Source organism: Rhinopithecus bieti, unplaced genomic scaffold, assembly GCF_001698545.2.
Source record: "Rhinopithecus bieti isolate Rb0 unplaced genomic scaffold, ASM169854v2 scaffold_50350, whole genome shotgun sequence".
NCBI lineage: Eukaryota > Metazoa > Chordata > Mammalia > Primates > Cercopithecidae > Rhinopithecus > Rhinopithecus bieti.
In genome coordinates, this window is record NW_016820258.1 from 299,694 (window position 1) to 326,266 (window position 26,573).

General features: G+C 37.1%; 2 protein-coding genes across 2 annotated transcripts in view; one reads left to right on the forward strand and one right to left on the reverse strand.

Moving 5' to 3' along the window:
• Nucleotides 1-6,997, forward strand: part of COL9A1 (collagen type IX alpha 1 chain) — a 151,058-nt gene extending 144,061 nt beyond the window's left edge. The window contains 1 exon segment of the mRNA XM_017859764.1: nucleotides 6,039-6,997. Coding sequence (XP_017715253.1) covers nucleotides 6,039-6,223 — 185 coding nt within the window. The 3' untranslated portion in view covers nucleotides 6,224-6,997.
• An 8,571-nt stretch (nucleotides 6,998-15,568) lies between these two features.
• COL19A1 (collagen type XIX alpha 1 chain) overlaps nucleotides 15,569-26,573 on the reverse strand; it is a 342,793-nt gene continuing 331,788 nt past the window's right edge. The window contains 3 exon segments of the mRNA XM_017859765.1: nucleotides 15,569-16,286; nucleotides 16,783-16,860; nucleotides 25,273-25,401. Of these exon segments, the coding sequence (XP_017715254.1) occupies nucleotides 16,159-16,286; nucleotides 16,783-16,860; nucleotides 25,273-25,401 (335 nt within the window). The 3' untranslated portion in view covers nucleotides 15,569-16,158.

The window sequence follows — 26,573 nt, forward strand, 5'->3', positions numbered from 1 at the left end:
AATCACAAATGCAAAGTACTGGGTAGCAGTACATCATTTCACTACTTAATTGTCCACTGAGGCTAGACTGCTTTTTATTTCTTGGTAGAGCTTGAATGTGTCTAGGAATGTGATTTCTGATCTCTTGCAAACATATTATTAATAGGACTTTAAGGCCTGAGGGACCTTCAACCAGCTTCTGTGCAGGGATTTGTCTGGAACCTTCTAGATAAATACACATCTTACCTAAAAGAAAGAACCTAAAAAAAAAAAAAAAAGAAAGAACCTGCAGAACAGCATATTCTGTAACCTTCTTTGTTGTTTCTATTGTTGGATTTGGGGCTCAAATCCTCCTGAATAAAAAAAAAAGATAGTTGGATCATTCTTTGTGCTAAGGCATTTAACATATTTTTTTACGATGTAACTAATATCATTTTCTATCAGTTGTTAGAGTTCCTGTATTCTTTCTGAACAGTTTTAATTCCCTGTCTCCCCTCTCCAATGCTCTATCTCTGTTCAGTGTTAAGTATTGCATGCCCTGTAGAGACATAATGCTACATTGCTTGTTATGGAACACAGGTTATTATTATAACCATTACATTGATGATTATTTTGGCTACAGTGCTTTGTTGTTTAAAAAGTACACATACACAATCTAGTTTGTTTCTCACAGCCAGGAGTAGGCTGGGCAAATAATTAAGAAGTGCAGACATGGAGCCAGGCTGCCAGGGGCTTATGCACTGTTCTTTTACCTCGAAGTGCTTCAGTTTCCTCTTTTGTGAATGGAAATCACCATGCCTACCTTGTATTTAGAGCATATATGCACATGTTAATACATGTAAAGCTCTTAGAACAGTGCCTGGCATATGGCAAACAGACACTCTGCAAATTTAACTGTTATTATTATTGTTGCTTCCTTTTTCATAATGTATTTGAGAAAATATACTCTTAAATTCATATCCTGACAAAAGTCTCTCAGGTAATAACAGGACATATTCATGCTTCCTGAGTCTGTGTTCACAAAGTGGACAGAATGATTGGCTGACTGTCCAATCATATGATTAGTTTTTCTTTGCAACCTAGACATGTGAATTGGGCATGTCCCATAACTGCTGGGTGTCTTGCTTCTTTCTCTGACTCTCTTGCAGAGCTACGTGGATCACATTAGCAATCCCTGGAACTTTAGTCTCCCCTACCTTCAGTTTTGTGCCACAGGTCAGCCAGTGTTATTGCTTGGTTGGTTGTCTTATAGACCTCTCTCTGTTTGCTGTCACCAAACTTGCCCATTTGGGACTAGTTCCTCATCACTCTGAGAATTTTAAAGGAACATATTTATTAACAATAATGAGTCCTGATTTCCTCTTTGTGCACTCACTAGGGCAAAACATAAATGACAAATCATTTGAATGTGAACACCAGGAAGGTGACTTGTGAGCTGAGATTGAGCTGAGATGCTTTTTGCCTCTTGGACATGGAAGTTATAGCTGGCTTTGTGCAGGGCTATAGTAGGTTATAAGAATATTTGTTTTTCTTGTGCAAAGTCTGCAGAAAGGTGAGCTTTGCTTGAGACTATTGAGTGGAAAAATACACATGCACACATTCAGTTCTGGGCTAAGTTTTTCGGTACCTAATTATTCAATTTCCATTGCTGCAGCGGTTTTATTTGGTTGCTGGGCCTTACATAAACCAATTTACAATTCCTTAAACATATACTGCTTTGTCAAATACCACAACATTAAGCTCAAGAAATGTAAGAAAGTCCTGGTACATAAAAAAGTCTACATAACCAGTGGATTAATTATGAAATACCCTATTTAATGTGAAAATTATTCACTTTATTTGATTTTATTTTTTTACTGTATACACAGTCCCTTTTATTCCATAGCATGTATTAGGTAAGGGGCTGCCTCCAGAATGAGCCAGCCAGGATTGGCTTCCATCAGTGAAACTTGACTACCCTCTAGTGGTTTTATAGAGAATGATATAGATACTCATTTCTTAAATAAATAATAATAATAATAAAACATGAAATGTTTGGCAATAACATTTCTAAATATTTTATTTTAATTGACATATAATAGTTACACATATTTATGGGATATGTAGTGATGTTTCAATGGAAATATTATATAATGACCAGATTAGGGTAATTAGTCTATCCATCATCTCAAACATTTATCATTTCTTTGTATTGGGAACATTCAACATTTTTATAGGTCCTTGACATTTCAGAAAACCATGTAATCATTAGGCAGTTAGTGTAAGCATCACACACATGAGGCAAGCAGAGCAGAATAACACTTGAGATCCACGCTTTCTCTTTCTAAAGAGTTACAAAGCAGTTGGTAGATATTCATTAATGGAGCTGCTGGACTAACCATTTATGCCCATATTGTGAACAGTTATTATGAGTCAGCTTCACTTTTTGAGTGATGTGGACTGTGGACATAGTGACACCCAACTGAGGCTCCCACATAGTTCAGAACATCCATGAGAGCAAAGGCCCTGGATCAGGACTCTCCAGAGCCTGACAATCTGCTATGTTAAGGCTGTTTTTTTCTCTGGTATTTCTACAGGGCAAAACTTCAGAAAAATATCTTAGTTTCTTGTGATCATTAGAGCTCTACAAAATCAATACTGCTCTTTGTTTTTGTGCCTCTCTCTACTTCCTGGTCAACTCGGGCTCAAGGAATTAAAAACAAACAAACAAAACAATGACAATACACACACACACCCTGCCACACACCTCCACACCCTTCCACAGAGTTAAAAAATCAATAGGTGGGAAAATGCAGTTAGATTAGTACAGTGGCTAAGGGTCTTCATTTCTAGCTATATGACTATGGACAATTATTTGATCTTTCTAACTCTCAGTTTATACTTGAGAAAAATGGGCTCAATAATGAGCATAGTGTATGGCACATGGAAACGAGAAAGCATTCTCATTACACGTTGGCGATGATGATGATGACATCATCCAAAGCTCCCAAGGGTAAATTGCTGCATTTGGCAAAGGCAGAATTGGATGAGATGCACGTTTCATAAAATAAATCAAGGGTAGACAGGATGGCTTCGGCAACTGTTCCCTCAGAGGATAAGCAGAAATTTGGAATAAACTCAGCAAGGTAAAAAAGAAAAGAAAACTTCTCCTGGAGTGTGTTGATGGGGAACCAAACGTGAAAATCTAAAAGCTATCCTTCTGCTTTTAATATTGTTTGTGTATTAGAGAGTGAATTCTCTTAAACTTAAGGTTTTTGGTTGGCTCTACAAATGTTGAAAAAATTGAATTGGTTGCTAACATTTAAACATTGGGAGATATTTATTTAAAATCCCAGCTTCCTGGCTTCTCTTGAAAATTATCAGAAGTTCTGGCAACACTGGCCTGTATTCCCCGATGGCAGCTGTTAGCTGGAGAAGAGCTGCTGCCTGCATCCACTTTCCATCTCACCACAGGCCTCACTCCTCCCTTTGGTCTCCCCAACACTTATGTGGAATATTAGTGGCCAAATTTCATTGCATTTGTACTTTACGTTTCCATCTCATAAAAACAGTGGGGGAATTTCTTAATCCAGGCTCATTTCTTTATAACATCAGGGATCAGCAAACTTTATTTGTGAAGGATCAGATTATTTGGCTATGGGCACCGTATTGCAGCTACTCAACTCTGCCCTGGTATGCCAAAGCAGCCATAGACAATATGTAAACAAATGACCATGGTTGTGTTCTAATAAAACTATTTACAAAAACAGGATTTAGCTCATGAGCTGAAGTTTGCCCACCCCTGGTCTAAATGGCCATCCCAGCCCCTGTGCTCATTTGGTTTTCTACCTCTTCTCTGAGCATTTCCCTCTCCTAAACTTGATTTGATTTAAAGGCACACCTGGTGTGTCTCAGTGGGGGCATTCCTACTGATAAGGTGCATGAAAATCAGATTTAGATCTGGCTCATCTTTTAAACCTTAAAAAAACCAACTTCACCTTTAACTGCATCTGGTGTTAAGGATCTTAACAGGTGCTGCTGAAGGCATCGTTCTGCTACAGCTTTATCTACAGATGCTGGGGATTAGGGAGACGCTTTCTCAGGGGCCTCATCATGAAAAGGAAACACATAATGGTTTGCTTCATACTAACTAGGTATAGTTGAATGAAAGTGTATGGGGTAAATTAGGGAAAATGACTTATATCTCTGTTTATCTATAGCTTCGAGATGGATAATTATTCAAAGATAATTATTCCCCCTTAAAACTTATTAATATATTGCCCTATGACATTGCTTTGTGTGGATCGAAGTGTATGCAGCAGAGGAAGAATGAGATGTTATGTAAAATGAGATCTCTGACCTACCTTCTTTCTAAAAGTATGTGAGATATATGTAATAAGACCACTGAATAAGACCATATTACTATAGTAAGACCAACAAAAGACATGTAATAAGACTACTCAAATAGAAAAAGAAAAGTAAAAACCACAGAGAAAGAAGGAAAGTAACCAAATATAAGCAAATATGTAGTTGAGCATGTAGATTTGGCTTCCAGCTTTTTGGCTGAAAGACCAAGTTAAGATGGCTGAGATGGAATGAGGATCCCTATATTATTTTGGCATACACAGTTTGTTTTACACGATTTCTCATCACCACTTTTGCAATAATTGTGTGAAAGTGCTGCTGGTGCATTGCGGTAAACATTCAGCAGATATTCCTCTTTGTTATGGGGTGCTGTGCCTCAGAGAGTGTGCCCCATTGAGGGCAACATACAACCCTTAAACATGACAAAAGGAAGACAAGCAAGAAATGTCCCCCAAAGAACCTGCTATGGCAAAGTTCATGTTGGGGTCACTCTTCATGAGAAAAATAGCATGAAATTTTGTAGGGCACGTGGCACAGCCTTCTAAAAGACATTAATCAATATCTCAATAATTATAATAATAGCCCCTATTTATCAGGTGCTTTCAATTGTAGAATTTAATTGTTATTATTATTTTTATTTTTAAGATGAAGTCTTGTTCTGTCGCCCAGGCTGGAGTGCAGTGGTGCGATCTCGGCTCACTGCAACCTCTGCCTCCTGGGTGCAAGTAATTCTCCTGCCTCAGCCTCCCAAATAGGTGGGACTACAGGCATACACCACCATGCCTGGCTAATTTTTTCATATTTTTAGTAGAGATGAGGTTTCACCATTTTGGCCAGGCTGGTCTCGAACTCCTGACCTCAAGTGATCCGCCCACCTTGGCCTCCCAAAGTGCTGGGATTACAGGCGTGAGCCACTGCACCTGGCCTGAATTTAATTATTAAGAAGACATTATAGCATCTTGTAGATGAAGAAACTGAGAGATTAGTGACTTGCTAATGTCACATTATTCATAAATGATAGGGCTGGAATGTAAAGCTATTTGTCTCTAAAACCTGTGTTTTTAACCACTAAACTATACTTCTCCCTGACCAGATGTTGCTCAATTATTAGAAGTAAGGAATACTGCTACTTGCATTCAAAAGAAATACAATGTGAGCCACAAATGTGAGTTGCATGTATGATTTTAAATCAAGTAGCCACATGAAAAAGGTAAAAATAATCAAGTGACATTAGTTTTAACAATATAGTTTACCTAACCCACTGTGTGCAAAAGATCATTTCATCATGTAATAGACACAAAACTTTTTAATGAACTATTTTACATTTTTTTGCATATGAAGTCTTTAAAATCCAGGTGTGTTTGATATTTAGTTCATCTCCATTTGGCCTCATCACATTTCAGCGCTCAATAGACACCTGTGGCTGGAGGCTACCATGGTGCACAGTGCCGCTCTACTGATGGAAATGTGGGTTAGAGACACTAAGGTCTCTTTCTACTTTTTATTTCCATGAAAACCCAAGTCCAAGGAAGGGATCTTATTATCATCATCATCATCTTCATCACCAATCATCACCATCATCATCCATCGTTTCCAAAAGCATTTGTTAAGCCCCTTATCTGAGCACTGCTGCGCTGTGAGGGTCCAGTGCCCTCTGCCAGTTTGCATTGATGAGGATTCTCCTGCTCACATGTGCAATCTTCCGTGTGTTTCAGGTGACCCAGGCCCTGCCAGCTATGGGAGAAATGGCCGAGACGGTGAACGAGGCCCCCCCGGGGTGGCAGGAATTCCTGGCGTGCCTGGACCCCCGGGACCTCCTGGGCTTCCCGGTTTCTGTGAGCCAGCCTCCTGCACCATGCAGGCTGGTCAGCGAGCATTTAGCAAAGGGCCTGACCCGTGAAAGGCTTAGTGCTGCATGACTCTCTGCATGAACCACGCCTGGAGAAGGAGCTTGGGGGAGAAACACCACCCAAAGCTGGGGCAAAGATGATTACCGTCAGCATGATTAAAATATATTACCTTCAGCATGATTACGGAAGTCCTACTTGACAATCACATTTAGAAGAATGGTGCTATTCAGTAAGTTCTCTTTCCTTTCCCTTGGAGGAAAGACAGCAGAGTCATCAGTTAAAAAAAAAAAAAAAAAAAGAAAACCAAACACGTCCCTTGAATAAATTTATACTCCTGTTCCCAGGATCTTGAGCTTTAGTGTGCTATACCTATGTGTCTTATCGCGGGCCACTGTGCCAATAAACAAAAACAACTGTTTGGTTTACCTCAGTTGCAGTAATTATTTTCATTTAGATGTTGTTCTCAGATTATTGTTTCAGTTAGATAGAGGATTACTAGACTAGTTATGAAAAAAACCCCACTACATTCAATAGAATTGGTGCTTAAAATCCCATCGATGTGCTGTCTCTGGAGTAAGAAAGGGCTACATCGCCCAAAATGATTTCCTTATGTCACATATTGGTTTTCTTCTCCAGCCTGAATTTTGTTGAACTGTATGTACTGTACCCCAAACCTGTTAATATTTTGACTGCTTCTATGTGAAAGCAAAGAAATAATTTTAATACTCTGGCATTCGTAAATTTTATTGATGAGATTATTTATTTTAAAGGTTTGAGGTAACATCTCTGGTTGTACCAAAGAAGAAATAAATATGGTTTCTTAATCTCTTGCATGTTTTCTTATAAATAATCATGTTCAATGAAAAGAAGTCACTGAGCTTATTTAGATACATTAAACATTACTTAACTACTGGTTCTATAGGTGTATGTTTATAATATTAGTGTTTTTTCTACATAGAGTAATTAAAAAAGCTGTTCCACAGAGGGTGTTACCCTGTGACAGATGTGTGTGTGTGTGTGTGTGTGTGTTTTAGTGTGTATAGGGAGAGCTTCATGGACCTTTTTGAAATGTTAATTCCCTAGAAAGATGTGCAGCTGCATATGCATCTATATTTTTGTATAGTAGTTCAGAGATTTCGTGGACTCTTTTAAGTCTAGCCTTGCTTTATTTCTAGGTTAAGAACCACTGAGTTCATTCCAGTGGTTTGTTAGCTCCCTCCTACTCAGAACTTTATTGCAAACATGATTTATGTTTCACCATTTTTTGTAAATTTTATTAAGGCAGCTCAGCTAAAGCACTGTATTCTTAACAAGTATTTCCTGACCACTTAAGCACTTTATTATTATTTATGTAATCATATTGACTTGCTGTTTCATTAACATCTACTTAACTATCCAACAGACTTAATATATTCATTTTATATCACAGAGCCTATGAGTAACCTGTGCTGGGGCATAGAACAATAGCTTAACATAGTATCTTTAGTTTATGGAACTAAATTCTGTCAAGTCAAAGGAGAGTGAGCCCTAATATAATACTTATATATTTTTTTCTCATGTGTACTTTTATACATTTAAAAATTCTAGTCCTAGTTGTTTGGTTAAATCAATCATTATGTAATCTGTATTTGGATTTCTTTAAAACTGCTTACAGCATCTAGTTTTATGCTTCTAGCATGAATTTTGCTTAAGAAGATTATTTGCCATATAGATCAGTGCTATTTACATAGACTGAAAGAATGTTCTTTCCCTTTTTTCAACCATGATTTTGAAAATAAAGGTCTCTGTTATAGCTCCATAAAACAATACAAAAAAAGGCAAACTTTTTCAGGAGCTGTGACACATAATGAAATAAATGGATAGAAATTATCCTTTCACCAAAGTGCTTTTATTTTAAATACAGTGACATAATCAAATACAATAAAAGAAAAATTAGATAATCAAACGTTTCTAAGTTTTATAATATTCATAAGACAATTAAAAAAATAAAATGTCAACAGTTCACTCAGCTGTTTTACAAACCTGGTTATGTAAAAGTTGTACAACAAGCTCCACAGATACAGTCAGCAACATTGGAAACAACCACTTAGAAACAGATGATGCAAAACTACCACATTCCAAATGGCAGGAATGATTCGTTATAAATTTCAGTTAAGTGAAGTAGTTTACAGAAGCAGAAGATACTTGACTTAGAAATTGTAAGGAAAAGCCCCCAGCAAATTCTCTCCATGAAAGAGAGTTGATAAATGTTGAATCTGACCAAGTATGTCTCTCTAGCAAAACAGAAATCTCAAATCCTCTCTGAGATATTTTTGAAAGTTGGACTTAGTGGCAACTAGAGCACTCACTGAGAGAGAAGAGTGTAAATAAATAAAGTTGGTTCGAACCTGGCATGTTAATTAAGGGCAAATGATTCCTGATTTATTTCTAGCCAGTGCTTCTATGGCAGTATGATATGATTTTCAACCCAAATGGCCGGGCGTGGTGGCTCAAGCCTGTAATCCCAGCACTTTGGGAGGCCGAGACGGACGGATCACGAGGTCAGGAGATCGAGACCATCCTGGCTAATACGGTGAAACCCCATCCCTACTAAAAAAAAACTACAAAAAACTAGCCGGGAGAGGTGGCGGCGCCTGTAGTCCCAGCTACCCGGGAGGCTGAGGCAGGAGAATGGCGTGAACCTGGGAGGCGGAGCTTGCAGTGAGCTGAGATCCAGCCACAGCACTCCAGCCTAGGTGACAGAGCGAGACTCCGTCTCAAAAAAAAAAAAAAAAAAAACCCAAATATCTGACATGTTGGTTAAGAACTATGCAAATCACTTCCTAGGCTGATTGAGCACATAAATTCGCTGGCATGGTTTTGGGTAATTGGCTTCTGCACAGCAGAAGAGTATGAATGAGCAGTCATATCAGGATAGGTGATTGATTTTATTATTTAGATACTTTGTATTTCAAGCTGACTGAACCAAGATTGTTGTTCTTAAACATCATTAGTAAAATCTGATTTGCCACCTGAAATAAGCTTAATATAAATTCCTGCTTTAGAAGATCACCTGTATTGTATTTTTAAAAGTTTTTGGTGATTATAGTGTTTCTGAGATATAGTCTCTGAGTTTAAAAGTAAACCAAGGCCGGGCATGGTGGCTCACACCTGTAATCCCAACACTTTGAAAGGCCAAGGTGGGAGGATAGCTTGAACCCAGGAGTTCCAGACCAGCCTGGGCAAGATGGTGAGTCTCCCGTCTCTACAAAAATAAAAACAAATTAAAACATTAGCCAGGCATGGTAGTGAGCGCCTGAAGTCCCAATTACTCGGGAGGCTGAGGTTGGAGGATCGCTTGAGACCAGGAATTTGAAGCCATGGTTAGCTATGATCATGCCACTGCACTCTAGCCTGGGCGACAGAACAAGACCCTGTCTCTAAAAAAAACTAAGTAAATCAACATAGGTGGAAAACCAATAGAAATACTGATTTCCAAATATCAAGAAAATTACTTTAAAATATTGCTGGTAGCCTGACAAAAGGAGTGAAAACTCAGTATTAAGGAAAAAATACTAGCAAACTTTGCTGTTTATAGAGGGGTGACTGACATAAATGATTTTAATTATCTTTTTTAAAAAGAATACTTGTGTTCAATAAATATAGGTCAAGTCCTTTTGTACAAAGTAAAATAAATACTTTTCAATTGTGCAGTCTTCTTTAGTGAGTTGTGATCCAGGACATGACAGTATGAAGTACCTATGACTGAGGAACTATTAAATCAAAATGGGCTGACTGTAGTAATGCCTGTCTGTAAATACACATGCTCAAGTGCTCTTTGAATGATCAACGAGAGGAAGTGTAACATATTTGATTGATCTGGCTATCAGGAAGAGGATGCTGCTAACTGAAAATTACTTTTAGTTTTAATAAATGGCAATTCATGCTAACTCTCTGCTTAACATGCCTTCACAAATTACTCTTGACTCCAAGATATCAAAACATAGCTGGAGAAAGAACAAGTGAGGGAAACTGTCTCCAACAAACTGCTTCTCTTTCTGAGATATATTTGAAATTCCATTTTGTCTCTAAGTTGAAAATATGTGTGTGAAAAGACAACAATATTCTTTAGAGCACCTAGTTAATTTATCCAAAGGGGGCCTGAAGATAGGAATAGTTAAGAACTATGTAAGTTATTACCCGGTATAAGTAAACATATAAATCCTCTGGCACGTTTTGATGTAATTAATTTCCGTTAAGAAAACCTGCTATGTATTTAACTACTTATTGCCTATTGCCTTATCACTCATGGTGTAAAAGCTTCTATGGATGAGAAAAGTTAATTGTGTTATTTCTTATCTCCCTCAGGGACCTCTATAGCAAAAAGTCTCACATGATTTTAGTGAGATGATCACTCTGGGGGACAAAAGTCCCAAAGGACTGCCTGTTTTCTGGCTTTTGTTTCTGTTTATAATTCTCATCTGAAATAATTAGACTAGGGTTTTTATGAACTAGGCTTTTATGAACCCAGGGAGATGGGTGACAAACTTGATTATTTCAAGCTGAGCTTGAAAGCTTATTCATGTGACAAAGAAAACTATAATGATGGTATAAACATGAACCCTGCAATAGACCAATTAAGGTTCCTTGGACACCTGTGGGGCTCATGGTTAGCCAAGAGTGCTTCTGGAGCACCCCCATGGTTGACACCAAACAGAACGGACTGAAGTGTGGAGCTTCAGCCATGGCAAGTGATGAAGAGTAGATATGGCCTTAATAATTGCACCTTAGATTTCCTTGACATAGGGTCAGATCCTTTATTGCTGAGACAGGTGACAAGTTCATTATGCATAATGAACACGTAGGAATCAAGACCTCAAAGCATTACGCCCATGTGGGATTTTGAATAAAACTAGTGCCATTGCACTTAACATGAGTATATTCAATTAAACCTTAAAGAGTTTGATGAGGTAAGATAGAGAACAAACAAAATGGGGGAAAACACACCCTAAATGTTATTTAAAAATAAATAGTTGTAAAATATGTCCAATACAACCTGAATTTAAAGACATTAATGCGCTGAGAAACATTTATCCCCAAAATGTACTTTACATAACACAATAAAATAAAAAGTTGTAAAATAGCCAGCATCTTTACTTACACCCAGAAGCTTAGTATGGTCACACAATACACACATTTCTGATGAACTTAAATCTTATTTACCCCCTCATTTAGTGAAGCCTCCCACTTTATTAGTATTCACTTTTGACAAATTCATGAAGCAAATAAGTAACTCCTCCAGTTGTACCACATCACTTGCTACTGGATCTGAACTTGCAATTTTTTTTTCCACTTAGATTTTCTTAGACTTAGCTTTGGTCTTATAAGCTTGTCTTATCTTTTAGGCAAAGTTTTGTTGTGCTGGGTCTACTTGTCTAGATGAGTTTTCTCTGTGTTCACTTGGTTTTTCATCCAATTTAACCAAATTGATCAGTTACTCTAGCATGATTTTGTTGAGTAAAACGTTTGAATTTTAGCTCCAGGTATGCCACACAATAAAAATGATGACACTCATTTGTCCTATTGTCTGAGACTTTTAGTAGTTGAACAAATTTAACATAATTAATGCTACCTTTACCAGCCAACTAATAAATCAACACTATTCAACGTTCTAAGACACTTTGAATTATGTAGGCATACAAGATACAAATTCAATTCTCTTCTGCATCTCCTCCTCTTCAAAGCCTGCATAATCTATGTGAGCAGAGATGGTACAAAAGGGGGATGGTACAAAAATGCGTCAACACTCAAGTATTAAGAAATAACGCTGGGAAACCGTGACAGTAAACACTTGTGTGTCTTCAGAAGGTAGATACAGACAAATGTGAAAAATAAGAACAAAAGCAATGGACAAATCTGCAAAACTCTTCTGAGTATCCATTAAAACAACTTCAGCAAAACACTTAACTGAGAAATTCCCAATCCCAGTGTATTATTAGTCTTAGGAAAATAAAAATGGTACTTAAAAAAAGAAACGGTGTTCCTAATCGTACTTTTGTAAATAGTGATGTAGTCTAGAAAAATATAAACATTATACAAATCTAATTGTAAAATTTTAAGTACACTGAACAATATAGAGTTCAGACATTGTGTAGTTTTATAAATTGTCTACTTCTTGTGATAAGCTAAATCTTTTTTCTTGTCTGTTGAAAGAGTATCTGTCCTGTCTAAAAGGTAGGATAATTATTTAGCTGTCTTCATATTGATCACTAAAATATGAAAGTGGTATATAAACAGTTATGAATAGTTAATCTGCATGTTAACTAAGTGTATAAGTACATACATATCCACTAAAGAAATAAAATCAAAACAGTCAACAAACCAAAGAGTACTGTGCCTGTTTCATAAAGATGCTTAATATGAGGAAAAACATAAATTAAAACAAATTAACAAAAATTACCTACAAATATTATCTACAAAAGTAAAAAAGAAAAAGTGCAAAGGCAAGAGTCTGATTTAGTTGTCCACTAAACTGTTCGCAGCCTTGTATTTCTGTTAGTTTGTTCAGTTCTTCTGAACAAATTGCTTTAAACACCATCTTGTGGACAAATGGAGGTATATCACAGGTTCCCAACAGACGAGAGAGACTGCAGAAAGGTTAATAAATCTTACCTAACTCATAAAACAGATTGATAAAAATTACTTTATAAGCCAAATATCAAATGATCATTTTCACAGACAACATATTTTAATATAATTGCTTAAGTTCTTTAAGTGACTAAAATTTTAAAGTTTAAACAATATCACGAAATAGGGAAATAAACTTATAGGGTTACTTTGATCGCAAAGTGAAAAGGTTAAAAGGTTAAAACTTGCTGTGTTTGTGTTATGGTTAGAAGTAATGGTTAATGTTTTCAGCTGGAAAGAACAATGAACAAATTCATGAATTATTCTTCTGTTTTTCTTTGGATTCCAAAGGCCATAAATATTAATTGAAGTCATACTTTAATCTTGGCATAGAAAGACTTCTATCTGGAAGTGTTTTGAGCTTGGTATAAAATATAAGATTGGAATTCAAACATACTTGTAATGGAAATCACAGTTTTAATATTAATTGTCGTCATGAGCCATAATTATTTTGTATTTAAACACGTATGTTGTTTTCTGGAGTGCAAACAAGAGATAATTCATGAAATTGAATAATTCTTCTCCCCACATCATTAACATCTATGTGGAAATAAACACGTTTTGGAATGGAATAAATTGGTACAAGGGATTTGGCAACCATTAAGTCATTTAGAGGAAAATTTCCCACCCTACTTTGGGGCCCAAATAATTTACTTTCTTTTTATTAAAGGAATTGGGCAATTGCCAAATCTCAACTTCATTTGGTGTTAAATTAGGTGGATCCAGCACTTCTTGCTGCCCTTTGTTGCATATCATGTGTACAGAGCTGAGGCAGGAAAAAGTATCTGAAGGTAAATAATAGAGTAGGGTGAGAAAGGCTTGTACCATGTACCTTGACATAACTAGAGAAACAGGGCCTGTTTCTCTAGTTATGTCAAATTTAGTCATATTTCCCAGTTACAAAAAAATGAGTTTGTATCATTGTGACAAGTCCACTTTGTAATATGCATCACCCATCCCATCAAGTTACCTGAATAAATCCAAACCTTGAAATAAGAATTAACGAATCAAGCATTAATGTATGTAGAAAGATTTCTAAATACACAATTTGTAAGAAAGAATGCATGACATATTTCGCAGAATAAAAATGAACAGTTAATAAAACAAGAAAATGAATTGTCTTTTTATGTCTATGAAAGGAACAACTCAAAACCAAAAAAACAAAAAAAGTTGATTACCATCAGCAAAAAAGTCCATGAAAACATTAAAATGATCAAATAAATATTTTAAATTAGCAGAGAGGCAAAAAGAGAAACAACCTCTTAATATGAAAAAATAATCTTTGAAAACATATAAAATGTTTAGCTTTATGACAAATTCAAGTAAATTAATATGAGTGGCAGATAAGTTGTAAGCGTTTAGAAATTCAACAAATTAAAAGCTCAAGATATACACATAGCACCGAATTTTAGATCTATGTACACTTTTTCGGGATAAATTACCATTTTACTAAGAAAACACATATGTATGTTCCAATTGTGTAAGTTTAAAACACAGCACCATTGTAGGTATTGCACAAGAAAGAAAATGAAAAAAAAATGTCAAAATGCTTACAATAAATAAAATAACCTTGGAAAATAAAATAAATAAACTTGGAATTGAAATATACAGTATAATTCAATATGAAATACCTAAAATGTTGTAGGTATGCACAGCCATTGTAGACAGTACCTGACCAGCAGTTCATTAATCTATAATGAAAAACCGGTTCAAATCACGGATGCATTGGAACAAACCCTGCCTTAAATTAGGCATGTTCCTCAGACACAACTCTGTTCACAGCTTTTTCCAACTTCAGTGGGCTAGCTTTTCTAAACTCATTTTGCAGTTAACAGACAAAAGCAATCATCCCATCCTGTTTTAGCCAAATTGAAATCTGCACTGCTCCTTGAAGAGGAGTGAGTCCTGATTGCTGTGGCTGGCAGGCTCTCGCGGCATGTTCTCAAATCTGTGGGACCCACTGTCTAACTTCTGCAACATCCTCATGCCCAGTTATTCTGGAGAATCAGTGCCTGCCAATCAACAGTTCCTCAATGAATGTACAGCTAATCAATAGAAAGACTGTTTAGTCATTCGATGATCACTGTATTTTTGTTTCTTTTCAGAGGACATGGTTTGGGAGTGGGTGTGAACTCTTTGGTCTGAGCACTAGTTGCATATTCGGTCCTATGGTTTTCCTTTGTTGAGCTGTACCCCTTGCTGCAGCTTCTGGAGAAATATAATTCTCCTTAAGAGCTTTTGGGTTTCACCTTCTTAATATGCATTTGCTGACACTACACATCCATCTTCTAGGACAAGTGAGTCCATTCGTTACGTATCCCATCCTTTGTTCTGATGGTGGCTTCTTAAAGTCTGAGGGTGATGAGGTCATAAGGATGATGGATACAAGGGCCCAAAGATCTTGCTAGGCCATTGAAGCTTTAAGAGTACCGAAGACAGCTTGGTGGCTTCACCACCAAGCACCTTGTAGGGAAAACAGCTTTCTGTTTACCAAAATGAGAAACTGAGTGAGGGGACCACAGAGTATTAGGCTTTCTTTGCAGAACTCATACACAACTGGAATTTGATACTCCCTTTTCATGCAGCACTTATTCATGCCAGTGCTGATTGCTTTGAATTGAGATCATTATACAGAATTAACAAAATCATCTCAGTAGTTGGCTATGCTGGGTGTTTGGGCTCCCTGATAAAACAGTTTCCTGCGGTTTTTTCTTTCTTTTTTTTTTTTTTGACAACATAAGTTGTAAAATGAAGTTCTTATTGCCTATTTTCTGCATAAGTAGGATAGATGTAGATGGTACAAAATTCTTAAGTTATAAAAGTAGTCAAAAAACATTCAACAGGAGCAATGCACTATATCAAAAAAGTTGACAAAATGTTTAGCAATGATAGTAAATTTAAACACCAAGAAAACTTAAAGTCTGAAACTTTAAAATTCAGAAATCAAAGGCCAACCACATGTTGATGAGTCTACAAAATGGATATCATCATCAGTCTACTAAGTCACAAGATCCAATTTCCTTTTGAAGAAGAACTAACGATAAGATTTACTTGCATATTTCATATAAAACTCTGAGTAAAAATCATAGCAATTGTAAAGCAAAACATATGGAATGAATTTGGGAAAAATCAAAAAATGCTGATTTGCAATTGCTATAGGAATAGGATTCAAATGGTTGCTTTTAATGTCTGGCTTACTCCAAAAAAAAAAAAAAAAAAAAAAAAAAAAGCAACCCACAGATGATGAGGGTTTGATGGTATTAAGATAGCTCCAATGGCAAGGAGGTGTCACCAGGAACCAAGTCTTCTTCAGGTGTGTTCATTTCCCACCTGTCCGCTGATGGGCCTGAGACACAGGATAGAGGCAGTCTTCTGGGTTACATCTTCCACCGGGTCCTGGGGGGCCCTGGGGGCCTGGGGCACCTGGTGAACCTGGCAAACCCAGAGCTAATGACATTAAAAAAAAAAAAAACCGTCACAATGCAGATCACATATGGCCCTTCCTCTCTCCCACCCTCTAGCCAACATGGATCACTCGACATATAAGGACCCTGGGGGAAGCATGGTTCTCATTTTTAAAGGCTTGCTTGGCCGGGCGCGGTGGCTCAAGCCTGTAATCCCAGCACTTTGGTGGGAGGAGACGGGCGGATCACGAGTCAGGAGGATCGAGACCATCCTGGCTAACCACAGTGAACCCCCATCCTCTTACCAAAAATACAAAAACTAGCCGGCGAGGTGCGGGCGCCTGTAGTGCCCAGCTACTCGGAGGTGAGGGCAGCGAGAATGGCAAAACCCAGGAAGCGGAGCTGCAGTGAGCTGAGATCTGGCCACTGCACTCATCCAGGTGACAGGAGCGAGACCCGCCTCAAAAAAAAAAAAAAAAAAAAAAAAAAAAAAAAAAAATAAAGGCTTGCTTGTGTTGTGAAGATAATATCACTCTTACCCGAAGTCCCAGGAAGACCCGGACTCCCTGGCAGCCCAATTCCAGGTTCACCTCTTTCTCCCTTCTGTCCTCGGTAGCCTAAGTGAGAAATATACAAAAAAGAGACACACCAAAAGGGTTCTATGGCAACACAGCACACACAAGAACCATTTTCTGAGTCTGTGATAATTATGTGATACATTTGCTTAACATAAATAGTATATTAGCTAACTGTTTTGCATTAACCACGTATTAAACTTACATATCAAATAGATTAGGTATAATAGGGCAATGAGGATCTTAAAAAACATGCAATTGCTATAAAAAGTTCCAACTAGTCAAACTTTTTTTTTTTTTGAGACAGAGTCTGGCTCTGTCACCTAGGCTGGAGTGCGGTGGCACTATTATCTTGGCTCATGGCAACCTCCACCTCCTGGGTTCAAGAGATTCTCCTGCCTCAGCCTCCTGAGTGGCTGGGATTACTGGCACTCACCACCACTCCTGCTTAATATTTTTGTGTTTTTAGTAGAGACAGGGCTTTGCCATGTTGACCAGGCTACTCTCAAATTCCTGACCTCAGGTGATCTGCCCGCCTTGGCCTCCCAAAAAGCTGGGATTACAGGTGTGAGCCACCGCGCCCGGCCCCAACTAGTCAAACTCTTGATAGCGAGACTTTGGCTCTGAAAATGATACCTAAATAAATCAATTTTGCAAATAGCTATGACAAGCTGTGTGAGCCCTCTTCAGTAGGAATTCTGATTGAAGGCGAGGTATAGGCTAAATGAAAGAAGTATACTGAAAGAGTCTTGCTTAAAATGAGAACAAGATAATATAATAGGAATATGGACCTTACTCCAAGAATTAAAGGAAAGGAAAGGAACAAATAATTCAAGACTCTAATAAATGATAGCAAGAGCATGAGTATATGTGGGTTAACTTATCTAAAAAGTCAGGTTTGTGTTCAAATGATCAACTATAAACATTATATCTGCTCTAAGTAACGTTTAAAAACATCCACCCCATGTTTGAATGTGGCAGTGTATAACTCCAAAGGAGCTTCAGAAAGCTAGGAAACAAGAGGAGACTGAGAGTCTCCCAAAAGCACTCCATCAGCTTAAGATATTTCAACAAAAATGAATTTCAACAAAAATGAAAAAAGATCTGTCTATATTTTAAAACAAAATTATTCTTACTATTTAATATGCTTGCTATTGGCTGAGCCACAAGAGTACAGAGAAATTTGTGCCTCCAGAAGTCGTTATCCCTGCTTATAAAAGCATAAAGCATTTTATCTGCATTTTATACATTGGCACCCATGTAATACTTTGTCTGAATGAAATGTTCCATGCTGTAAGAGTTTCACAGTGACGGCAAATCGAGTTTCTATTTCCAACTTTTTCACACTTAAACGGCCCCTTAAAGATCACTCCTTGTCCCAAATGGACAGAGCAGCCGTGCAGACTCATGTGGACACACAGCAAAGATATCAGTAGGAGAGCATCTCAGTAGGAAACAGTAGGCTGTGACTTAGTTGTGCCTTTTCATAAAGGTGTGCTGTTACAGTAGAACATGGCAGGAGGAGAACAGTATGTATGATCAATTATTTCCCGTTATTGTTGAGAATTAGATAGCAGTTTTTAGGATTATCATTTTCACTGACTAGGCCATACAATGTACACATTATTATCTGAACAACATTGGCAATGGAATCACCACACACGTATTTATTTGCTTTTTATGTATGACCTGATCATAAACGTGAAACTAGTGGAAAAAAGAATATATGTTAAAAATATTTTGAAGTATATAGCAGAAATACACCCACCAGCAGGAAACCTTCACATATTTATATTTGAAAATTGTGTTAAAGATATTCAATACAATCCTAGACCCTAGAGAGAACAGTGGCTTTGATATGTGACATAACAGCCTTAGTTGATCTATATTCAAATTTAAAATGTTTCCAGGATTTCTCTGATAAGTGACCTTCATTTAGCATATGTGAACAGCAGGAAGAAATGTGTATACTTAGGGTCATTTGAAAGCACTCTCCCAAATCCATTACTTAAACATTTCTGGAGTAAAATAATATTTATTACCTGAGGTATATTTGATAGTTTAACTCAGGTCCCACTACTACAGAAAAGTTATAAAGCTGACCCTTGGTTATCTCAGTAAGTACTTAAGATTACAGGTTAAAAATATTAGGAATAAAGAATAATAATTTAAGATACATGAACTTTTGATTAGTGAGAGGATTAGCAAGACTGTAACACAATTCCAAATGGAGAATATATTTGCTAAAACTTACCTATTTCATTTAAATGTAGCTCTCAGATTTGCAGTATAATGCAGAAATATATTATTCCACATGCATTTCAGTTCATGTGGTATTACAAATTAAGAAACTGTAATTTGTGTATTTGTATAAGGTAACATTTACCCTTCTCCGGTCAAATGTAACAATTTCTTTGTACAAATTTCTCAGTTCATTAGGTTAATAATTACCTACTATTAATAGATAAAGTGACTGAATTGCACAAGTACAGAAGAACTTTCTACTCTTGAATTTCCTATTAAGGTCCCAAGCTCATTCATTATGAAGGTTGCCATAAAGCCATAGGGTCTTTTTTTTTTTTTTTTGATTACTTCATAACAAACTCCTGGTAGGAATGCTAACAAGGTCAATAACAGCTTTCCCCATTTATAGAATTAAGGTTTTCATCTCTTCAGCGTGGGCCTGTCTTTAAATTTGGAAGAGGCAGGTCTGTCTGCAAAGAGACACGTATTTCCATAGACAATAAGTCTACAGGATGGGCCAGGCACAGTGGCTCACACTTGTAATCCCAGCACTTTGGGAGGCCGAGGTGGGCGGATCACCTGAGGTCAGGAGTTCAAGACCAGCCTGGCCAACATGGTGAAACCCCATCTCTACTAAAATACAAAAATTAGCTGGGCGTAGTGGCGGCCACCTGTAATCCCAGCTACTTGGGAGGCTGAGGCAGGAGAATTGCTTGAACCCAGGAGGCGGAGGTTGTAGTGAGCCGAGATTGTGGCCATTGCACTCCAGCCTGGGCAACAAGAGTGAAACTCTGACTCAAAAAAAAAAAAAAAAAAAAAAAAAAAAGTCTGCAGGAGGACAGCTTGATATAACTGTAACTCATGTAGGAAAACAAATAAAACACTAGCAGTGTCCTAATTGAAAGCATCTAGAGGTACTAGTCATTGATGAAACCTGGTGCTTGGTGTAGTTTTTCAGGTGGTAGACTGTGTTTATTTCTAGTAGAAAGATTTCAGTTTTGACTCCAGAGATTTACTTCTAAAGTTGTAAATCTGTGCACCTGTATACATACCGGAAAAAGGCCAGAAAATGGATGCAATTGGCATTTTAGGAGGGATAGTTGTTTACGGTGGGCATGGTGGGGGTGGGGTTAGGGGTTGCCTCGTGCCTTACAAGTTGTTTAGCCTCACTGGTTCTGGTCCACCAATTGATAGCAGTGCCCTTCAGTCATTCTGACACACACTCACATGTCCTCCCATATCCAAAGGCCCCTAATGCTAATAAATTTGAAAGGTCGAATCTATACATCACAAGTGCTTCCTATAAACAGTATGTATGATAAATTACTTTAAAAGTGCACAAGTAAGAACAACTACTCCCACTACTGTCCTTTTGGAACTGATGCAGGGTGCAGGGAATGGATGTAGCTGTTTTTTCCCATTGACCCCACATGTGAGGTTCCTTCTGAAATGAGTAGGGCTTTAGGTGTGGTATCTATTCCTTGAATGGAATAGGTGATGGAGAATCAGCTGTGTTTGAGAAAAATTTAAGTGAAGTCTTTTCTCATAAAACTCACTTGAAAGAATAAGGTCTGTTAGGAAAATTCGCCTCTCCTGTTTATATAGGGGAACTCAGCTGAATCATGCTTCTTGGGGTCTCTTTTATTCTGATGTAGCACATTTTAGTTCCTAACCGGGAGAACCAGCCATGAGGCCCTGTGCTGCAAGCCCCAGCTGGGAATGAACACCAACGAAAGTCCTCTCAAGGCAGCAGGAAGCCAATACTCAGAACCCCATGGGATGGCTAAAATCTAAAAGCTGTTTGGAAGTGTTTTCAATTTAAAAAAGATATCAACAACCACCCCTTTGGAAACTTAGAAAAACGGCAAATGAGGTGATGCAACTCAGAATCCGAATGGTTTTTCTTTTCACTTTAAGAAGGTCAGGGTGCTGAAGGTGGATCCTCAAGCTTTCATCATCAGAATCTCGGTAGGAGCGGCTCTTCCTTTTTTCACCATGAATTGTGTACCTCTCACAGTCTCACGTTGATTTTCTCACTGCTGTCTATACGTCTCCTGCTTCTCAGAATAAACACAGGAAACTTTACAAAACCCCTTTATACTTTTGTCCTTTCCTAAAGATAAGATAATAAAGGACTCATTCCATAGTGCATATTTTTTTCTTTTTACTTTTTTTTTTTACTTTTTTTTTTTTATTATACTTTAAGTTCTAGGGTACATGTGCACAACATTGTGCCAACAACGTGCGGGGGGTTTTTTGGTTTACATAATGTTTTATACATGTGGCCTATTGTTGTGGGTTGCCTGCCCATTTCAACGTCGTCCATTTATATTAGGTATATTCTTCCCTAATGGCCTATCCCCTCCTCCCCTACGCCCTTCCCCCCACAATAGGACCCCGGGTTGGTTGTGGATTGATTCCCCTTTCCTGTGGTCATTGGGTGTTTTCCAATGTGTTTCAATTTTTCCCCACCTATTGAGTGGAAGAAAACATGGGTGGGTATTTGGGTTTCCCTGTTTCTTGTGAATAGTTTTGCTGAGAAAATGAATGGTTTCCAGCTTCATTCCATGTCCCCCCTACAAACGGACCATGAACTTCATCCTTTTTTTTTATGGCCATGCATGGTTATTCCATAGGTTGTTAATATCCACACATTTTTTTCTTAATCGCAGTCTGTCAACGCGATGGACAATTTTGGGTTTGAATTTCGCAAGTCTTTTGCTATTTGTGGAATAGTGGCGCACAATAAAGCATAGCGTGTGCATGTGTCTTATAGCGAGCCATGAAACTTATAATCGCATTTTGGGGTATATCCCACAGTAAATGGGAATGGCTGAAGTGCAAATTGGTATTTTCTAGTTCTAGATTCGCTGAGGAATCGCCACACTGTTTTTCTACAATGGTTGACATAGTCCGGCACCAACAGTGTAAAAGTGTTTTCGCTATTTTGCTTCCAAATCCTCTTGCAGCAACCTGTGGCTTGCCTGATTTTTTAATGATTGGCCATTCTAAACTGGTGGTTGAGAGAATATCTCATTGTGGTTTATTTGTTTGCATTTTCTTTCTGAATGGTGAGTGGTAGATGAGCATTTTTTTTCATGTGTCTTGTTTGGCTGTATGAATGTCTTCTTTGAGAAGTGTCTGTTTCATAACCTTTGCGGCCCACTTTTTTTGATGAGGTTTGTTTGTTTTTTTTTCTTGTAAATTGAATGAGTTTGAGTTCTTTTTAGGTTTTCCTGGATATAACCCTTTTTTGTCAGAATGAGTAGATTGGGGGCAAAAATTTTCTCCCATTTTCTGTAGGTTGCCTGTTCGCTCTGATGGTAAAAAGTTTTTTTCTTTTTGCTTAGTGCAGAAGCTCTTAGTTTAATTAGATCCGCATTTTTGTCATTTTTTGGGCTTTTTTGTTGCCATTGCTTTTTGGTGTTTTTAGACATGAGTCCCTTTTGCTGCATGCCTCCATAGTTGGCATTTCAAACCAAACCACTTAATTTTAATTTTAAATTTCAGATGAATTTAGTTAAGCTATATTTAAGATAATAAATATTGTCAAGTTGTCATAAGTGGAACAAAGTTTTTTGCCAATATAAGCAATGTTTGGTTTCAAAACCTTTAGACGACACATGAAAAATTATTTAAAGTTCAAAAGTTACCATCCACGAGCTCTATTAGCAGAAAGGTTCTAAAACTTTTTTAAAATGTATTTTGGAACCAAATGGATTTCTTCCCTGACAATCACTGAAAACAAAACAAAACAAAATGTCTCTTCTAGAAATTTCGGAGGATCCACCATCAGACAGGATGGCAGAACACACTGTGTCATATTCAGAAGCCATCTTTTCTTCCCAACCTATGTTGCATTTCTGACTTCAACCCTTTTTTAAACTCAATCATGCTGTGTCATTAAGAGGACCAATTCAGACAATAGCACCTGAGGTTTGCATGGTCACTGGTGATTTTAAATGCATTTTTTTCTTTCCTTTTTGAAAAAAAAAACAAATCGAGCAGAGCAAAGCTTGTAAGTTACACGTATAACTTCATCTTCTGAGCGTGTCACACCTATTTATCTACTAGAGAAAAACACTTCAATTTCTTGTGCACTTCTGTAGAGGCACCAAAAATTAAACAGCAGCCTCTCATTCTTTTGTTTTCAGTGAGATTTCTGTGCCTTTAAACAGGATTATCAGTACAGCATGCCTACTGTACTTACATTCCTTAAAACAAATATTTTAAGAAACAAATATTCCCTGAAAATGAATTCTATGTTTTGCAAGTTTTATTTATTTTTTTTGCTAAATTTTAGGCAAATCTAACAAATACTGAAAAGGAAGTATTATGGAAAGGTTAAGGAGACATCTACTAAGTTGTAGTCAAGATATATCTGTTGTCAGAAACCCAATGGGGAGACAAAAGTTTGACAATTTTAGTAAACCTTTGTTCGCAAAGAAACTGGAAATCATGTGGGGATATCTTCCAAATTCAAGAATTGCATCCAGATGCCCTATCAGGGGTAGAAGTAGTCTAAATCTTTGAGGCACAACAGCAGATGAAATCCATAGAAATCCTTTGCAAAAGGAAGGGCAAGTGGAGTGGTGAACAGAGGGCTTGTTTCCAAAAGTTTCACTTATACTCTGGGTTTAGAATTGCCTCTGACTGACAGCCTTCCAGATGGGCCTTCACAGCACCTGTGAGGTGTCTGAAGCCAGGTGTTTGAGTGGAACAGGAGACTCCAGTTCCAGAGCTGTTTTCCTTGATCATCTCAAGTTTCCATTGTTATTGTCCTCTCAAACTACCACTGTTTGAAGGATCTATCCAAAGTTTTCTTCGTATTGGTGTTAACGCTGCTTATTCTTCATGTGACTTGTGGCATTACACATTTTCAGATGAGCTTTCGAGATCTGCATGCCAGTCTCATATACTCTGACTTCAGAACAGACCCAACTAGCAAAAGATAATAATTAGCCCCCTCTACACAATAGTGTATACCAGAGGGCTGCTCCTCATCCTATTTTCTCTTCACTATAATCTAAAGATAATGGTGGAATATATGTATGGTTTTAAAAAAACTAGAGCGATTTTAACTGTTCCTGTTTTATATTGTGCTAATTAAACGCAAAGGCTTGGCAATCATGGTTATAGGTTACAAGGTTATATTAAGATACTAACAGGCACTGCTGCTGGGAACTGAACAGGTGTTGCTCCTTTAGAAGAGGAAGGGCACATCAATCACTTTGGGACACTTCAGAAAACAAGGCTCAATATTACAGAATAGCAGCAGGAAGGAAACTGGTGACAGAAAAACACTTCTTTGTGTATATATTATTTTGGACTGCATTCTTATTTTAGTGTTAATTTCCTCTTTTCTTTATACAAGTTGCTTTTGATTATTTCAAGGAAGGAACCTGAGATCCTTCATTGTTAACAATAAGAAGCAGTTTTCCTGGTCTTATCTTTCATGATATATACTCACTGAATTTAATATTTCCCTTTCAGAATTGTTGACTCTTCTAAGCCTGGGCCTATTTGGCCACTTTGCTGGATTGCTAATCGTATTTCTAGAAAATGGCCTTGTCAGATTAATTTAGTTAAGCTATACTTAAGATAATGTCTCTTGTCAAGTTGTCGTAAGTGGAACAAAATTTTTTGCCAATATAAGTTGGGTTTTAAGAACTTTAGAAATCATGCGAAAAATTCTTTAACATTCAAGTTACCATCCACAAGCTCTATTCAAAGCAGAAAGATTCTAAAATTTTTTAAAAATATATTTTAGAACCAAATAACTATTTGTAGTTGAGTCTCCTAAAACTCTTTCCCCAGTTTATTTAAGATACTAAGATGATGGAGACTTGTTTAACTTACACCAAAAGGGGAGGCCTAAAAAATTCTAAGATTCCTAGATAATAATGATATATAAACACACATTATTGCTGTTATTGTTATAACAAATATTATTATTACAATACATTTAGAATACCAGGTAACTTTCATTTGGTTTTAAATCTGAAGTAGTAATAGTTAAACATCTACTTCTAGAATGTCAAATATTATAAAGAGATTACATATGAAACCATTTTATATATTATATATATGTATATATATAATATATAAAGTACATATACACATACATACTTTTTTCCTTAACTGTGACTAACATGTTATAAATACAGAAGGTTAAAAATCAATAAGCCAATATTACATCTGAAGACTTACCTTGGGGTCCAGGGTCTCCTGGTGGCCCAGGCAACCCATCCTTTCCTGGTGGCCCAGGCCTCCCATGAGCTTGGGCAGCCAACATTGCTGCTGGCAGCTTAAGCTGGGATAGGAATACAGCCATCCTCTCTTCATGTATAGAAGAAAAAATAATATATCATGGAACAGAAATATTTTATGTCAAAAAATTTCAAAATACATGAAATCAAACAAATAAAAAGATTTAATTTTTAATTTAAGCACATCTAATTTACCAACTGGTCTGACTGCTGAGTTTTTTGATTACACAAATAAAATCAATTGCACAAAGTTGTTTGTGTATAGATGCAGAGCAGCTGTGTCACTCAGAAAGTCTGAGAATTTTCAGTGCTTCTGAGATGTAACCATCTAGTGGACAGAACACTAGCATGGAATCTAAACTGTGGTAATGGCATGTGGAGAGAGTTTAGGTTCACATTAAAAAATGATTTCATAATAACTTTAAGGCACTTTCCAGCAAGGTTGTGAACATATGTGTGGTGATTTAAAATATATTCACGAATTCTTTGACACTGTCTTCCAAAGTTGGAGTTTAATTCTCCTATTTTTGAATGACTTTTCATTTCTAGTGAAAAGAAAAAGGCTGAATTAACAGTGGGCAACTAGAGAGATGAGGTCATAAAAGACATCGTGGCTTCCTAGTTGCTTTCTCTCTTACATCACTCATTGCAGGAAGGCAGCTGACATGGAGTGAGAGCACCCAAGAAGTCCTGTGGAGAGGCCCACGTGGGGAAGAACTGATGCTACTTGCCAGTGGCCACGTGTATGAACTTGGAAGCAGATCATCCAGCCCTCGTCAAGCCTTCAAATGACTGTAGCTCTGAATGACATACTGACTGCAATTTCATGAGAGATCCTAACCAGATCCATACAATTAAGCAACACTTCAATTCCCTGACCCATAAAAATGTGAGATAATAAATGTTTATAATGTGAAATGTAAGATAAATGTTTTAAGCCACCAAAGTTTGGAGGTATTTTCTTATGCAGCAACAGATAACTAAAAAAAAAAGCATATAGAATATTTTACTACTATATAAAATTAATTTTGGTAAAATCATTAACTCATTCCAGGGCCATTATAAATATGATCTATCATTGGAGTCTTTCTTAAAATTGCTTGGTTTGTTTATATTTGGAATACCTCACATTAAAAAAATCTAATATATGAACAACTAGATTTCAAACAGAAAACTTGAGGAGGCGCTATCCTTGCCATGATAAGAAGTTAACCACATTGTTTTTTCTTTTTCTTTTTGCAT